Here is an 18,467-nt window from a genome sequence, read left to right as displayed (position 1 = left end):
TTAAGTAAAAGGCACTTGTCACCAGAGTCATTATTGTCAGATTTTGATTATACACAATTGCAGGAGAGTTCAGCAGGATTTGGGACATCCTCACCAGAATCTGTAGAATCATTTGAAGAGTGCTACATTTCTGCTCACCCGACAGTTGGCCAGGTCAAGGATCAACGTTGTATCTATTACTTCCAGTGTACTGGAAGTACATTGAGTATTCTGTCGGCTGTGAAAACTCTAAGCTATGAAGATGTCGTGACACATGAGGCCCACTTGAAAGAGGAAGATCTTTGCGTAAAACAGGAAACATTTGAAGGAGCTAGACCAGATCCTTGTGAATCCATTTTAGCAGACATGGAACAGCTGTCTCATGAGAGGCCCCTTTCCCCAGAATCAATGTCCTCAGACTTTGAGTTTTCACAGTTGCAGGACTGGTTGGCAGACTTTAGACGATCTTCCCCAGGGTCTGTGGCATCACTTGACGAGTGTCACTTGTCTGACCACCCGACAGTTGGCCAAGTCAGCGATCAACATTGTAATTACTACTTACAATATACTGAATGTAGACCTGAGTCACCTCGGTCTATGGTGTCAGATATTGAGTACTCTGGTTATTGTTTGGAGGACTTGTTTGATGAAAGCAGGCCAGACTCACCAGACTCATTCACATCACACGAGAAAACTCAGCAAATTAACGATTCTCTAGCTACACTGAGAGTATTGTCAGCAGTGAAACCTCTAAGCTATGCAGATGTTGTGAAATGTACAGCCCAATTGAAAGAGAAAGATCCTAGTGTTCAAAAGGAAGCACATGAAATCAGACCTCTTTCCCCTGAATCATGGTCATCCCACGATGATTACAATCAGTCTTTCCTCGACTATTGGATGACTGAATTAAGACCTCAGTCCACTGACTCCGCACCATCTCTGGATGAATTTAGGTCCCTCTCTCCTGACTCACCCATACCTCAATTCAAATGGCAGGTTTATGCTTCTGATTTTGGATATTTAGCAAATAGGTCGACTTCACCGGTGTCAGACACATCTGATTGGGATGATGCCGATATATGTCTTGAAAGCCTGTTTGAACGAGCTAGACCAGATTCTCCAGAATCCATTTTAGCAGACATTGAACTGGAACAGCTGTCTCATGAGAGGCCCCTTTCCCCAGAATCAATGTCCTCAGACTTTGAGTTTTCACCGTTGCAAGACTGGTTGGCAGACTTTAGACCATCTTCCCCAGGGTCTGTGGCATCAGTTGAGGCATACAGCTCCTGGCGTCCTCTCCCGACTCTTGATCAGCTCAGGCACCATCACTGTGATTATTATTTGCATTACCCTAGCAGCAGACCTTTGTCCCCTCTGTCATTGATTTCAGACCTTGATTATTCTGAATATTGCCTACAGGACCTGCTTTCTGACAAAAGACCAGAGTCCCCAGAGTCACTTGTATCAGACTTGGAGCTTGACTTGTTAAGTAAAAGGCACTTGTCACCAGAGTCATTATTGTCAGATTTTGATTATACACAATTGCAGGAGAGTTCAGCAGGATTTGGGACATCCTCACCAGAATCTGTAGAATCATTTGAAGAGTGCTACATTTCTGCTCACCCGACAGTTGGCCAGGTCAAGGATCAACGTTGTATCTATTACTTCCAGTGTACTGGAAGTACATTGAGTATTCTGTCGGCTGTGAAAACTCTAAGCTATGAAGATGTCGTGACACATGAGGCCCACTTGAAAGAGGAAGATCTTTGCGTAAAACAGGAAACATTTGAAGGAGCTAGACCAGATCCTTGTGAATCCATTTTAGCAGACATGGAACAGCTGTCTCATGAGAGGCCCCTTTCCCCAGAATCAATGTCCTCAGACTTTGAGTTTTCACAGTTGCAGGACTGGTTGGCAGACTTTAGACGATCTTCCCCAGGGTCTGTGGCATCACTTGACGAGTGTCACTTGTCTGACCACCCGACAGTTGGCCAAGTCAGCGATCAACATTGTAATTACTACTTACAATATACTGAATGTAGACCTGAGTCACCTCGGTCTATGGTGTCAGATATTGAGTACTCTGGTTATTGTTTGGAGGACTTATTTGATGAAAGCAGGCCAGACTCACCAGACTCATTCACATCACACGAGAAAACTCAGCAAATTAACGATTCTCTAGCTACACTGAGAGTATTGTCAGCAGTGAAACCTCTAAGTTATGCAGATGTTGTGAAATGTACAGCCCAATTGAAAGAGGAAGATCCTAGTGTTCAAAAGGAAGCACATGAAATCAGACCTCTTTCCCCTGAATCATGGTCATCCCACGATGATTACAATCAGTCTTTCCTCAACTATTGGATGACTGAATTAAGACCTCAGTCCACTGACTCCGCACCATCTCTGGATGAATATAGGCCCCTCTCTCCTGACTCTCCCATACCTGAGTTCAAATTGCCCGTTTATGTTTATGATTTTGGATATCTAGCAAATAGATCGCCTTCACCGGCGTCAGACACATCAAATTGGGAAGATGCCGATATATGTTTTGAAACCTTTTTTGAACAAGCTAGACCAGATTCTCCAGAATCTGCAAACTTTGAACTGAAATGTTTTGAACAAATCAAACCTTCTGAAAACAATGTGTTTGAAATAGATACCGCTTTACTGGAACAGGCATTAGAAGAAGATTGCTCACTAACATACCACATTGAAAAAGACAGTGCATTGGATCCTTGTTTCACATCATCAGGGCCAGTGGAATCAAGAGAGACAAATATTTCCCAGCGGTCAGCAGAATGTGACATTTTACACTTGTCTTCTTTTCCACAGTATAGGTCACTCTCCCCTGATTCACTAGGTTCAGAAGTTGGAAACTACTACTTTGAACAAGTTTTCGCTGACACAAGGTCAACCTCTCCTGAATCTTTTGCATCATTTGATGAGAACAGACAGCTTTCACCTGATTCACCAATTCCACAGTTCAAATACCTGTATTGTGATCATTTGGATTTATCTGATAATAGGTCACTTTCACCTGAATCGATCATTTCAGACTGGTATGGTTCTGACTCAGGCCTTGATCAATTGTTTGATGAAAATAGACCAGCATCTCCTGATTCCATCCTGTTTGATAGTGAATTTGATGAGTACAGGCCATTGTCACCAGAATCAATATCTTCTCTTGATGATTTTTTATTCCCAGATGTCTTCTTTTCAGAATCTAGACCATCCTCACCCGAATCAGTCGCTTTCTTAAACAAGTATAGACCACTTTCCCCGGACTCTCCAATTTGTCAATATGAACAGGGATTTTGTGATTATTACTTACAGTTCTCAGGACCCAGGTCATCCTCGTCGGCATCAGAAAGCTCAGAACTTGAATACACCGCATATTGTCTTAAGGTGTTATTTGCAGAAAACAGACCAGATACACCAAAATCATTTAGCTCAGAATATGCATATGAAAAGGACACCAAAGGAGAGAGTGACATTAGCAGCCTATCGTCATCAGATCCAATGCTTCAATCTTATGCGGCTGTGGTACAAAGCCTCAGTGATGTTTCAGAAGACGTCGAAAGTGTATTTCAAGCCACTACTTCATCAACTGAAATTGACTTATCAGAAAATGAATACACTCAGTCTTTCCTCGACTACTGGTTGTCCGAATTAAGACCACCAGTTACCTCACTAGGAGAATCAGAGACAGTCCGATCAATGACCCCTGAATCAGTGCAATCTGAGCTAAGTCTCATCGACGAATCACCTTTCTCTACAGGGAACCCACTAGCAGACAAAGCCATGTCCATGTCCTCTGATTATACAGTGGAGAATCAGGAAGAGGTACTTTGTGATACACCACAACCGCACCCAGATGAATTAGGCTATTTTGAAAGCAGATTAGATGACAAAATGGTATTAGTTTCTTCTCTACCATGTCCTACAATCACTGAATATACAGTACGAGAATGCCATTCTAGCACTCATACATCACCATCTGAAATAATTGAGACTGGACTTATAGTTCCAACCCTATATTCCACCGAATGGGAATTTCCACAACATAGGCCACTCTCTCCTGAATCACTCACAGGCTCAGATGACAGAAACCTTTTATCTGTTCACCACACGATCACTGATATGAGGCCACCTTCACCAGAATCTGTTGCATCATATAGGCCACTATCCCCAGACTCACCAATTCTACAGTTCAATTCACAATATTGTCGTCTGGAATTCTCAGAAGATCGATCAATGTCACCCGAATCAATAATTTCAGACTGGGAGTTCTCGGATCCAGGCCCTTATTTTATGTTTGATGATGACAGAGCAGAGTCCTCTGATTCCATTGTAATTGGCAGTGAATTTCACAAGCCCTTCAACAAATTGTTGTTGAAGAATAGACCATTGTCACCAGAATCAGTATCTTCTGTTGATGATTTTCTATTCCCAGAAGTATTGTTTTCAGAATCTAGACCTTCTTCACCGGAGTCCGTTGCATTGTTAAACGAGTATAGACGACTTTCTCCCGACTCCCCAATTTCCCAATATGGAAATCAGATTTGTAATGATTACTTACAGTTCTCTGGAGCCAGCCCATTCTCCTCTGCTTCAGAAAGCTCAGATCTTGAATACACCCCATATAGTCTCGAAGAGTTATTTGCAGAACACAGACCAGATTCACCGGGATCGTTTAGCTCAGAATATGACCATGAAAAAGATTCCAAAGGGCAGGCACACGTGGTACAAAGTACCAGTCATTTGAAACAGTCAGAGTCATCAGGAGAAGGAGATATTGAGATATTTCAAGTCTCCCCATCAACTGATCTTTTGTCCTTAGGGGATGATTATACTCAGTCCTTCCTTGACTGCTGGTTGTCTGCATTAAACCCACCAGAAGCAGAACACCTCGAATCACTAGGAGAATCAGAGAAAGAACTATTGACTCAATTAGATGATTCTGAGTCAAATCTTGATGAGATAACCTTCTCTGAATGTACAGAGGAAGATCAGCCTGGGATATTTTGCGATGCACATCAATCAGTTAGCACTGAGGAACAGCAAAGCTTTAGCGATATACAAACCATATCAGATGACAAAATATCAGTTGACTCTACAGTCAGTTATTATACAGCAACAGAAAGTCCAACTGACACACCTATGTCACCATCTGAAACACCTGCGACAGGACCCATATTTAAGATCCCAGATTCTGCTGAATGGGAAATGGTTGAGATTGCTTCTCTTCCAGATGAAGGAGACATATGATATGTTTACCAGTGGCCTTGACTAGTCCCTGACACAAGACCACCATCACCAGAATCTGTTGCATGAGTGTAGCCCCCACTATCCACACAGACTCACCAGATTTGCAATACAAATCATCAATATTCAGTCTCTATGAATTTGCAATTTCTCATCACATCTTGTAATATGTGTTATTAGTAGTAACAATAATATAATTTTCTAAAAGTCCTGCTTCAATACATCTCAGAAAAGTGCTGCAAATGACTTCATAATTGTTGGAAAACAGCAGCAGAAGCAGGTTATAAATACAAAAAAAAGAAAACTGCCAAATCTTGATGGGATTGAATATTGTGATTCTCTGTATTACTTCATTCAACTTTTTCCAAGCTTTAAAAAATATATTTGAGGGCTACATGTTCCTTGTATTCTGTTTGACATTGTCAGTATTGTTCTGTTGAAAATGAAACTGCAAATGTATGTTTGTCGTCCAACTGAAGTATTAGTTTATACATTGGACATACGCAGAAGCCCATCTTGCTGAAAAAAGATGAATTACCACCTTTGAGAGCTTCTGAGCCTAAATATAATAGTCCATTCAGAGACTTGACTCATAGACATGACTTTGGCGGCCCAACTTTCTTACAGAACAATCGTAACAACACCCCTGTGTGCACCCCATCCCACCCTTTTAGATAAAATGTGTTAAATCCTGATGTTGTAATGTATCATGGCTAGAATCTTAGACCCTAAGTTGAATTCGGGACAGAGTGGTGTATATCGATTGCCTTACATGTGCCAACTTCTGGAAACCCATGACTACACTTATCCTATAGAGTACATGACGTCAGACAGTAAATTCTCTGATTTATGAAACTGCTTTGATAACAACAGAGTCCACTGAATCCATTGTGTTTTCATTCAACACCCCTGTAACCGAAATAAATGTCTTCCCTGCATCATTATTTTTATTTCTATTTTGTTTTTGTTGTGGTTTCTTTCTCTCTCTTTTTTAATTATTATTCTTTTTTACCCCAATCTCCCAAAATAGAAAGTAATTCATAATTATCATTTACTTTTGTAAGTGAATAAGTCATCTCCTGTAATAGCCTGCAAGTTATTTGCTTCAGAAATTGAGCACTGCTTTTACTACAATGAACTGACAAGCAGAAGCAGCTATAGTGCCATTCACTGTACATTCATACCGTAACTCTATATCCTCCACCATATTCAGAGGTTGAGCCTTTATTGAGTGGTGTAAACCACTCCTACAACTGGCTTTTGTGTGCAGAAAAAAATGAGCATGGTTGCTATGTTCAAAATAATTTCTGACGTAATTAAATCACACCCGGGTGAACTGGATGACCGTAGCAACCATGCTCATTTTCTCTGCACAAAAAAAGCCAGTTGTGAAATCACATCCAGGTGTGATTTCATTACGTCAGATCAGAGCTGATCAGGCTATATAATACCTTACCTTATATAATACCTCACATCGGACAAAAACTCCAGCTGAATCAACTTCATGGTCACAAATCATCACATCAGAAGACGAGTCTACCTAGCCAAAGATCTTTAACGTCAGACATTACGTCAGACCACAGCTGATCATGCTATATAAAACCTTACACCACTCAGTTCACACGGGTGTGATTTTTTTTAATTTAAGAACAATAAACCACATGAATTCAGCATTTCAGCCCTCAAGCTGAATATTTGTAACGACAGAACAAGCATAACCAGAAAGATGCAATCCTGGGGAATTGCGATTGTGGATGCCTATGTATATTATTGTGATGTCACCGTATATTGTCCAATAAGATGAGGGTCAAAACAAGTGTATCCTGTGGAATTATAGAGTGGGGGGTTGTAATTATTGTCCAATCAAACTAGAGGGGAAAAAAGACCAATAACAATATTCTGTTTGCCTATCGGCAACCACACTAATCAGTCCTTTGTTGACTACTGGTTATCCACCATGCATGTCCTGGAAATGTTGAAAGCCAGCTATAGAAATTGTTGGAATCATTATCATCATACAGTGTCTCAAATAGGACAACCTTTGTCTTACAATGTTGGCTAGTATTCTGTGTTCTTAACAACAATTACATGGGATCCATTTTCTAAAGGAAATCCTCCATAGTAAGGTAGGCTTCTGTGAAGCTACAGTATGTTCCAAAGCCAATGGAAAACATTGAACAACATTAGATCAGCAGACAATGAGTCATCACTATTACACCCCAGATTCAGGAAACGTACACAGAAACAAAATCTCATATAGCACAGATTAATGTGAAACAGTTGATAAACGGTACAGAGGACCCCCCTCATACGTTTTTTTCACCAGGTTATATGTAAGGCTTCCTCCTCAGATTGCCAGCATTAGGCAAATTTGTATGTGTGTTGAGTCTCATGCCATCAGAATTAAACTGCAATTCATGCTGTCTTGCTGGAGATGCATTTCCATAAAATACTTGAAGGAAGGAAACTCAATGAAAAGAAGAGAACATGATTAGTGGACTGAGCATCAATCAAATAAACAGACCCAAGATCATGACAAGAAAGACCATGAGAGGGGAAGTGAAAGGTCCTGGTTGTCGGTAAGACAGCACAAGCTTGTGTTCGGCAGAGAATGCAATGAGGCTTTCAAAATTAATGGAGATGACGGTGCATAGTGTGTGAAACTTGCTTATAGGTGCTGTGCTGAAGCTTCCACTAATGTGTCTGATCTAGGGGCTTCAGTTTTCTGCTGTGGCATGTTTGCATTAGAGCAACAGCAACTACAACTAATGGAAATGAATGGATCAACAACCATGAATGCTCATACCATGATGTGACACAATGATTTGTCATATACTTTTTATCAGTGCCCTGTTAATGTATTGCTTTAGTGTCTTGCTTTTTAGCCCATTTGTACCAGGAATACCATACAACTCAAATATACTTTCATGGTGTGCATCATATATTTACATTAAATATGATGATAAACAATCATTTTGATATCACATATACTAAATCTAATGTCTCCAATAGTATTCTCACTTCCAAATCACAAACATTTCCATAATCTTATGATGCATTTTGATGCAAGTTTATTAATAATACATTATATCTGCACAAGGCTGTTAACGGTGCATGATGTAAGTGTTTTTTTGTTGTTTCTTTTGTTTTGTTAAAAAGTTAAAGCTCTATATTCTGACAATCATAGCTATAGTATAGTGTTTGTTCAGTATCATGGGTCTCCCCATCTCTCCCATTAGTAAACACAATTAAATGTCAGGTGTGGATACCTCATTAGTAAACACAAAATAAAATATCAGGTGGGATACCATTTAATACAAACTCATTTGTTTATTTCATCACTTCCTTCAAACACACTTCCTTCACTTTTTCTGCTGTATAGATGGGGAGACCCCTGTTACTGAACAAATACTCTATGGTGGTGATTACTATGGCAATGTAGAGCTATTTACCAATTACTTTAACAAAAATAAAGTCACTCACAGAACCTTTAAATGTGCAAGTTGGAAGTCTATTTCCAAATTGAGTAAATCATAATCATAGAAAAAGTGCATGCAATGTATGACTCTTTCATCCCCCCCCCCCCCTGAAGAAAACATTACCCATGTCATATCCATTTATTCACATTTATTTTTCTATACCTCATTCCATTTTATCATTTCTTGTAGGTGTCCTCTGGATCTTCCACAAGAAATCTTTCTGAAACTTCAAATGTCGATTTAGAACAGAATCAGGCCTGTTCAACTGAGTTTCCATCATCGGCACACAATCCAATTAATACGCTTTTACCTGAAAAGCAATCATCTTCAGAATTTGAAGATCAAAGTGGATTTGACTGCAGTCAAACCCACGTTGAAATTACCCCTACTGATGAAAGGAGCTCACCACGGGAAAGAGAAGAAAGCCTATCAAGTCTAGAATCCACCTTGGATGAAACGAGCCTAGTGGTACCAGACCTACTGAGACATACATCCAAAGACCATCAAGAGGATTCAGCTGTCGTGTCTTTGGAGCCGACGCCTGGAACACCAACAGGGTCCGGATCCCCTCAGCTCGATCGGCTGTTATCAGATCTAGAAGAGATGAAACTGAATTTCAAACCAGAGATACTTGAACCTCCGTCAGAATCAAGTGATGAAAGTCCTGATTTGGATGAACCTTATATTGAGCTTGATGACCTCTCGCCAGAGGACCAGTGCCTTGGTGAAGCTAGTGATACCTTCAGAGCCAATGTGTCCTCCGTTATTCCAGTTGCTGAAGTTCAAACACAAATCTCACCAGCCTCAGCGGCTGCATATATCACCACTGTGGATCAAACTGAACCAGAGGTATTCAGAATCACTCCTGATCTGATTAAAGCATCATCAGAGCAGTGCATAGTTATATCCACACCTGCTCAGTTTGACAGCTTGGACCCAGTTACTTCCATTCACTCACACAGAGTTGAAACATCAGATACCATTACAACTAATGACAACTCGCCAACACAGTCAATTGAGATTCAAGAATCTCCCGTGCACCTTATGGGGCCATCAAAATCCAGTTTTCCTTGTGAAGTGTTTCACCCTAATACATGTGATGAAGATTCTACTGATATATCCACTTCAGTGAATCTTCCTGAGTTGTCTCTAAAGAAACACCAACCTCAACTACCTGAGGAAGATCTATTTGATGCTACTGAAGAAAATTCCAGTATTGATCACATGACCAAGGAAATGCCCCTTTTGATTAAAACTGAGAAAGTTTCAGACTCTTCATGTACTGGAACAAACCGCTATGAGCTAAAAGAAACACAATGTACCCAAGATAAAAGTCCATATATCATAGAGACAACTACCCTTGAAACTATTCAGACTGATGATCTCTCCTCTCATTCTGTCTCTGATTTGACTCCACAAACTCCCGAGACAGTCACTTGTCCAAGACACATCCATTTTGAGGAATTGATGCCATACTGTCCAGAAAACTATAACTCGCCCTCTGTTGAAATTAGACAGAGGACCAACTCACAGCAATCAAGGGATTCTTTAACCCCTGTAAGCAATGAGCCTCCTGCATTTCAGACCACTTTATCTGGACCCGAAGCAGATGTGGCATCAGCCTTTGATGAGGAGTTCAGCGTCCCGGCTGAGTATGCTGAGTCCTCTAGTAACTCAAACGTCAATAGCTCCAAACCAAACGCTTTGCATAGTGTTGCTTGTATTGCAAACTTTGAAGACTCTGACCAAGAGCCATTTTTTGACTGTGAGCAGGTTGCGTCAGATTTCTCAGAGACCGAGTCTGATGAACCTAAGAGAAGGAACACAGTTCTTTCCACCTGTCATGGAGGACCAGGAAAGACGTATACCAAATCAAAAGAGCAACTTTACTCTGCTGCCTGCAGACAAGGCAAAGGAGTACACTTATCCTCGGAAAGTGATGAGTACGAGGATGTATGCGAGTCCTATGAAAAGTTAGCACAGTCCCCTGAAGCACACAAAGAAGATTCCACCTTTTATGAGGCTTCGCAAGAACTTCCTGCCTGTGGAGGGGCAGCATATGATGATAATGCTCTGGCAAGGGTAAGATGAGATTTGGCACACGACACACGTCGTGCCCTTTCAAGGTTTCCCACCCAGAGCTGCTAACCCAACTCCCTGCTTTATAATAACTGTGGCCTCGTGGATGGAATTTGAAACTAAGTTTAACCCTCTTTTTCATTTTGATTGAAGAATTGACCAATCCTAATCCTTAGCATGCCGTTTGTTGATTCACGCAATGCTAGCAAATGCAGAGACACTTTACTTCACCAGCTTTGTTTTTCTTTATAGATTGTTTTGTTCATCACAGCTGACATTTGCATATAGAAGATTGTTTTTGCTGCGGATTACACTCATTAAAAAAATGCCAATTCATTATCTAACCACACACATGCATGGAATGCATTCTAAAATGGCACTGCAAATCAAATGTTTTGTTTCCAGTTAGACTGCTGTGTTACCTTCCATTACAATGTATAGCTATAAAGTAAAAGTGAAAGGTTTACCATTAACACACTGCTTATTGCTTGCTCTGCTGCCATTGTATTTAAAACAACCACAATATATTTGTCTTAACTGGTCAGGAGATCACAGCACAGCTTGGAACAATTTCAGGTGACAGTTCAGATGAGGAACTTTGGACCACCAGAGTAGTGCGAAGGAGAGTTTTCATTCAGGTATCCATCGGAGCATGGACTGAAGTGTGATCATGTGTGAGCATGTAGGGTGTAAATATTTAAAAGTCTAAATTCTATCCTACTTCGTGTCTAACAAACAGTGTTGGCCAATCGTATGAAATATGAATGACCCTTGTAGCGGTCATTTTCATTAGATCTACTACTCTGTTTTGGTATATGCAATAACTAAAACACATGAACAGGGTTTTTAACAAGTTGTACGTTGTGCTGATTTGTTTGAATACCAAATATGTCTCTGTCGCGTGCAAATAACACAATTTGTTTGCATCCTATTTATTTATGTTGCTGGCATGTCCCCAAGCGAGTCATGCAACACCGTCAAGTTCCAACCATTGCTGACAAGGTCTTGTGCCTTGTGTCTCCTATAGGCTGATGAAATACCTGACCTGCCCTCAGTGATGGAAGAGCAGTACATGGATGAAAATGGACACATGGTGGTTAAAAGGGTAATTCATTTAATATTATCAATCTATGAATTGACTAATCATTGCATCAGTTTTTATCGAATGTAATTGTGTATTTTCAAAATACATTTTGTATCTTAAATACCTTTCTCAGACCAGTATTTTGTATTTGTATTATGACCCAGTATTTGTATCAAAATACTTTCTGTATACTTACTGTATTTTCACCCATCTCTGAGCATAACTAACATATCTTGCCAATGATGACCTTCTACAAGTACACAAGCACAAGGGTACCATTAAATCAAATATAATCAAAATAATAGTCAAAATAATTATTTTTCATTGCAGATTACAATTGTGGCTAGGATATCAGCAGCACACTGAATGTTATGTGGTAGATTATATATCAGTCTTTCATTAAAGGGGCATTCCACTCATTTTCAACATTTTACTATGCCATTAATATACCTTAGAGCTGTTGTGTGGAAATAATAAAAAAGTTGCATTCTGTGTTTTCAAGTATGAAAAAAATCATTAACATGGTGAAACACATCTTGATGACATCATCAAGATGTGTTTCACCATGTTAATGGTTTTTTCCTCATGGTGTCTGCTTTTAGGGAGTGATTCTAAACTTCAAAGTCCAAAAATGTGCTCCTCTGATTCGGAGCACAGTCTGTCTCTGCCAGGCCAGGTTCTCTGAAATGTAATTAAGGATGCACAGAATCCAAGGGGAAAATAATGGTGATTGTATGTTCAAGGGCTATAGGGCAAAACGTGAATGTGCCTGTTATATCGCCACCATGAGGCCGATTTGGCATTTCTTCCTTGGCCTAGTGGGAATGTGTGATCAAAACGAGCCAGTCCTACAACTTTGAAAGCCGATCTTATTAGCCAATCTTGATGGAATATGAGAAATTAGACAGATATGTCTAACATTTGCGTTCAGTTTGGACTAAATCTGTATAGTGATGACTGATGTGGAAAGATGTGGGGCAATACATCTATTTCAATTAAATCTTGTTTTACATTTCTCTGACTGTATGGCATTAGTTTTCTCAAATGTTTTCATGGACATTATGTGTAAATAGATGGAGGAATGCACATTGATCCCTTGATGTTCTTCAGGTGACCCGTAAGATAATCCGTAAGTGTGTGGCAGCGGACGGTGTAGAGCATGAGGAGGTTTCACTGGAAGGAGAACCACAGGGATCCGTCAGCATCTTAGAGGGAGATGGCTACTCCAAGGTGGTGAAGAGAACTGTGCTGAAGAGTGAGGGAGATCACAGAGAGGTAGGTGTATGTGTATGTGTATGTGTGTGTGTGTGTGTGTGTGTGTGTGTGTGTGTGTGTGTGTGTGTGTGTGTGTGTGCGTGTGCGTGTGCGTGTGTGTGTGTGTGTGTGTGCGCGTGTGTGTGTGTGTGTGTGTGTGTGTGTGTGTGCGTTTGCGCTTGACACCTGATCTTGTGTCTGTATGTTGTCTTGTCCTTCCTTGTCCTCATCTTGTTTAATAACACTGAATAATATCAACCTTTTATTCAAGGTAACTTTGTCTGAACGCGAGGGTTTGTCAGCGACAAGGCGGGAGGAGTCTGTTAGTCGGGTGGAAAGGACGACGGTGGTGGAGGGTGAAAGGACAGTGACACACCATGGTGAATCCTCGTTGACCTCTGACCTCCCCTCAGCGCGGGATGATTTCAAACAGGTGTGTTTACAAACCAGCTGATTTTTTATCCACTACCTAGTACCTCCTAAACCTAGACTTACAGATAAGACTCAAAAAGGACAGACATTCTTACCTGCTGTCTTGACTTTGTCCATGGTCAGTGTAGTGCACTTCCCAAAAAGTGGGTCATGGACCAATTTTTATGTAAATGTTTTTTCAATTTCTTACATATAAAATAATCACACCCGTGTGAACTGAGTGGTGCAACTACCCCCCCACCCCCCCTCTCTCTCTCATTAGCAGGCAACAGTGCAGCACTATCTCTCTCTCTCTGTTTCTGGCACAACAGCGCCCCTACTGGTACTCATAGTCAGAGTCACACACAAACATAGGTGAACACATCAGAGTCACACACAAACATAGGAAACAAACACATTGCTGTTCCTTGGAGTGGTTGCACCACTCAAAAATATGACGCATATGGAATGAGAGACTACTGCTGCTCTGATTCTGAAGCTTAATTGTGCATACCCCATCACTCAAGGGTGTCTCATCACGTTTTACATCATGTAAAATAAAAATACTGATCTACAATCTCTTTTTTTTGCAAGCGACATCTTCATGCAATGGAGTTATAAATTAGGATTAAGGCAGTTCTGATCAAATGTACAGAACTGACAGATCCAAGCTCCCCTTTTCATTTCCTTCGATTTGGTTATTCATTCCAGATGTACAGTCTCAGAGACTATTTCTTTCCCTTTTCACTCATTCAGGCACTGGCTTACATAGGTGGCTTTAAAAGAGCAGAGCTCCCTCAAGTGGTAGAGAGGGAGATTGTCAAAGCGGATGGAACTGTTATCAGGAGGTTTGTGTGTGAAACTGAAAATGTGCATGTATGCATGTGTGCGCGTGTGTGCGCGCATGTGTACTTTATCATACAAATGACTGTACAAGTCTTCTCTAACACAATCCTCAGATCCCTGCAAAACATGAAGACAAACTAATTATTGACAGCTGGACTCAAGAAGGGTGTTGCTTCATGACTACAGTAACTGTTTCAAATGCTTCTACCATAGAGTCTGCACTATGTGCTGAAAACGCGAAGAAACAGCGGATTGACGCGTACATTTGTCCTGTACTGTAATTCAAATTAGTCTAAGCACACATAGCAAAATATATTTAAAAAATATATATATATATTTTTTAAGATATTTGAAAATATGGTTCCATGAACAGAAATGAACAGATGTCAGCTTCTGTTCTGTATGGCTTTCAGGTGACGTAGTTACAGACTCTATGTAGCATTAGAAGATTGTGGAATTGTTGTCTTCTTGAGAGACTGTTGCTTTCTCTCTCTTTCCTGCTAACATGTTTCCTGCTTACTTGAATGACACGTCTTCATTTGCATTTGATTGTTTTTAAAGATGATGACCTCTGAGTCTGTTTCCCCCCATCCATCTCACACACCTGCCCATGCCTTGCCTGTCCTGCAGGGCCCAGATGCGTAAAAGACGCACCCACAGACGAACGGTGGTGAAGGGAGCTGGTCGGCAACAGCAGGTCCTTCTGGAGCAAGTGGACGACCGCAAAGAACGGCCGCGACCCCACGACCTCCAGAAGCATCTCCATCAACTCATTCACCACTACTGTGAAGAAGAAGAGAAGGAGGACTGTAATGACGAGAAGGTGGAAAAGAAGAGGAAGGTGTAACAATTGTCCTTCCCCCCCCCACTCTCTGGTCCATCCCTTAAAGCTCGACTAATCCTATGCATTAGCCACATGCAATCCCAGAGTGCACCTTGGCACCTCAGAGCTACTAGTCTTCCTGTTTAAGTCCTGGTTTGATTACCCTTTGTCCACTGATGTTTTTCTTTTTTTCTTTTTTCTTCTCCTTTTTCCTGTCTTGATATTTTTTAATTTCCTTTCCATTAAGTGACTTTCTTTTGCCTTTTTGCGACCAAAGAAATCTTCAATATGTTTTTGCCATCGCTTTCTTTTCTTGATGTGTGGTAGAACAAAGAAAAACTAAGCAAAATACAAAGTTAACAGTCAGAGGAACTAACTCACAAACCTCAACTGAAGAACACAGTACACAGTATTTGCACCACTCCCTGGGTAGGTGCTTGGACACGAGGACAATATGTTACCCTACACTGCCTCTCACAACCACAGTTCTTAGAAATTCTTTCTTGAAAACTGTTTCACTCACTTTACTAACCTCGCCACTCTTTCGAGTCAGGGGCTCAAGATGTCATGAAAACAACCTTCCTGACTGTATTAACACTGAACTCATACTAACTGCTGCTGAAGTGTTACGTGTTGGCTATGTGTTATCTGTCTTTGAAAAAATATATATAATCTGTGCATTTTTAGAAATGACTGACATCTGTAGTCTAGTAGACATTATTAATCACTCGTGAAGTAGAGAAGGCATGATTAATCAACATGTCACCATGATTGTAGCTCTTACAGCTTTCTAATTCTGGTAGTGATCCCCTCTGCCTCTCACCTTCTTTATTGTGTCTTGTTCTCTGTGTCTCTCATGCCCATGCATTTTCTTGTCCTGTCTCTGTTCTGAGTTGTTCCAATTCACCATACGCATTTTTAGCTTTTTAGTGAGTGAATGTTAAGGGGTAGTGAGAACGTCATACGTGTGTGTGTGTGTGTGTGTGTGTGTGTGTGTGTGTGTGTGTGTGTGTGTGTGTGTGTGTGTGTGTGTATTTTGTGACCGAGTCAATTACTGTATCAGCAAATTTGAAGAGGGTACTGACTGATGATTTCATGCAGCTTTGAACTAATTCAGTATTTGATTTTAGTCGAGTTTAGTGTGATATATTAGGTAGGGAATTACTTTAATCTTAACATATGCTTCTGTTTATTAATAATTACCCCCCCCCCCCAAAAAAAAATACCAATGGTGAATAAGCTGAGAGAAGAAGTGTTGTTTTTTATTTATTTTTTCAGAAATAATCTTAAATAGTCTTTCGTTGAACTTTTGGTTCAGACAGTGTGAGCGGGACCACGTTGGTGGTGATGCATTTTGTGAAGGGTGAGGCCCTGTGTATGAAATCATTTATTTTAGCAAAGAAAAGAGAACCTTTATTTTGCACAACCACACTGCACTCCTAAAACTGTGTCAGGAGAGCACACCTTCACGCTTTTGGGCACAGAATATAAGATACAGGACAACTTAGACAACGGTGCAGCGACAGTTACAAGATGGTGACACAGTAGACCATAGAGTTATCTAACTGGTATAGACACAAGTGTGACAAAGCAGAAGTTTAAAGTACATACAGTGTCATTCACAGCTCCGAGTATCTGCAACATGCAATGTATTTATTCCACAATCACTGTTTACTTTGAGTGCAATTTCAGTAGAAAATCAAGTGCAAAATGCAAATCTAGTGGGAGTTCACTGTGACAGGTATAGGCTTTTAATTTGAAGAATCAACATCCCGTTTCTGTGGTGATGACAACTATATACATATAGTATACATATACAAATATCTATAAGGGCATGTATTACTTTATGAAAATGACTTCAAAAATACAAAAATAAAATGGCTGCAGTGTGTTCATGGCTCGTAGAGAATAAAGTGTACAAGTGTAAAAGTAACCTTGAGTTGATTTTTATTAATGTGTTTTATTAATGTGTTTGTTATTGTGTAGTTTTCACTACTACTACTGTAACCTATATAGGTTACAGTAGTAGTAGTACTGAGGTAAATTTACTCTTGCATATCGTTGCTGTCGGGAGGAAACCTCATAACTCCATTTTTGAGGTTTTCGAACCTGATTTTCGGCATAAATCAGTGCTATTGAACACCCTTTACGTCTGTGTGTTGTTTTGAAAATATTGAACCAATGGAAAGTAGTAAAAAGTGCTTTGGACAAAACCTCTGAACTCCATTGGACCCTCAAAATGTCTGCTAAAGCACCAAACTCCACCACCTCTCCCCCTCTCATGGAAGTAATTGACAATATATAAAGTTACAACACAAACTTTGATGAGGCTGTATTGCTTTGTTTTCTTTCTGAAAAATGTATATATATTTTTTTATTTTGTATATTTGTATATTTTAGTTATGAGGTTTCCTCCCGACAGCAGCAAAGTTGAAAGAAGGTTGTCAAATGAACTGAAACTGAAGCAATGGTGTAATTGTGCCCAAATCTGAAGTTAGGTGGTCAAATGAACTGAAACTGAAGCAATTCAGTAAAGGTCAACGCTTCCACATGGGGTCATTTTAGGGCATAGGTCCTCCAGTAAAGGGTAAAATACTCTTCTTGGTTGTGGGAACAACATATCCAACGATGAGGCCCAAAGATGTCCCCCTGGCAACTGTTTCAACTTTGGGTCAGCCTACATGTAAAAGTGCCCAAAGTTGAAGGGCAGAGCTTCAACTTCAGCTACCCAGTACCCAAGGTTGAAGCCCTTCAACTTTGGGCAGATCTACAAGCTTGTAGTGCGGCACCGAGTGCCACGCTACAAGCTTGTAGATCTGCTATTTTTCAGGGGTACATTGAATCACTGGTCCTGGGTCAATCCAAGGGCCTACCACTCCACTCTCTTGATATGTTGTTCCCCAACTCTTGGAGAGTATTTAGGCCTTTTACTGGAGGTCGCAGCCCCTAAAATGACCCCGGGAGGAAGTGTTGACCTTTACTGAATTGCTTCAGTTTGAGTTAATTTGAGCACCTAGATTTGGGCACCGTAGCATGTGGTTTTTAAGTGGTGGGCCCAGCGCCGTCGCCACCCCTGGACCCCCAGTCCAGAACCCTACCCCACCATTATTTTAATGTTTTACAGGTTTAAAATATATATAATGTGTTCTTTTCATGTTCTTTGTGATTATAATAAATATACATTTTCTAATGAATTCATAGTAATAGAAATGCAATAATAAAAAGTAGACTGGCGGATTCGTTTTGA

The 18,467-nt window shown here is 40.5% G+C and overlaps 1 protein-coding gene across 1 annotated transcript in view; it reads left to right on the top strand.

The window, feature by feature from the left end:
• Positions 1-17,130, top strand: part of ank2a (ankyrin 2a, neuronal) — a 149,134-nt gene extending 132,004 nt beyond the window's left edge. The window contains exons 45-48 of the mRNA XM_079499903.1: positions 11,830-11,907; positions 12,997-13,161; positions 13,412-13,573; positions 15,028-17,130. Of these exons, the coding sequence (XP_079356029.1) occupies positions 11,830-11,907; positions 12,997-13,161; positions 13,412-13,573; positions 15,028-15,042 (420 nt within the window). The 3' untranslated portion in view covers positions 15,043-17,130. The remainder of the gene's footprint in view (positions 1-11,829; positions 11,908-12,996; positions 13,162-13,411; positions 13,574-15,027) is intronic.
• The last annotated feature ends 1,337 nt before the right edge of the window (positions 17,131-18,467 follow it).

The sequence above is a fragment of the Electrona antarctica genome (assembly GCF_951216825.1).
Source record: "Electrona antarctica genome assembly, chromosome: 4".
NCBI lineage: Eukaryota > Metazoa > Chordata > Actinopteri > Myctophiformes > Myctophidae > Electrona > Electrona antarctica.
The sequence above is the reverse complement of the archived record's forward strand: the minus strand, read 5'-3'. Positions and strand labels throughout refer to the sequence as shown.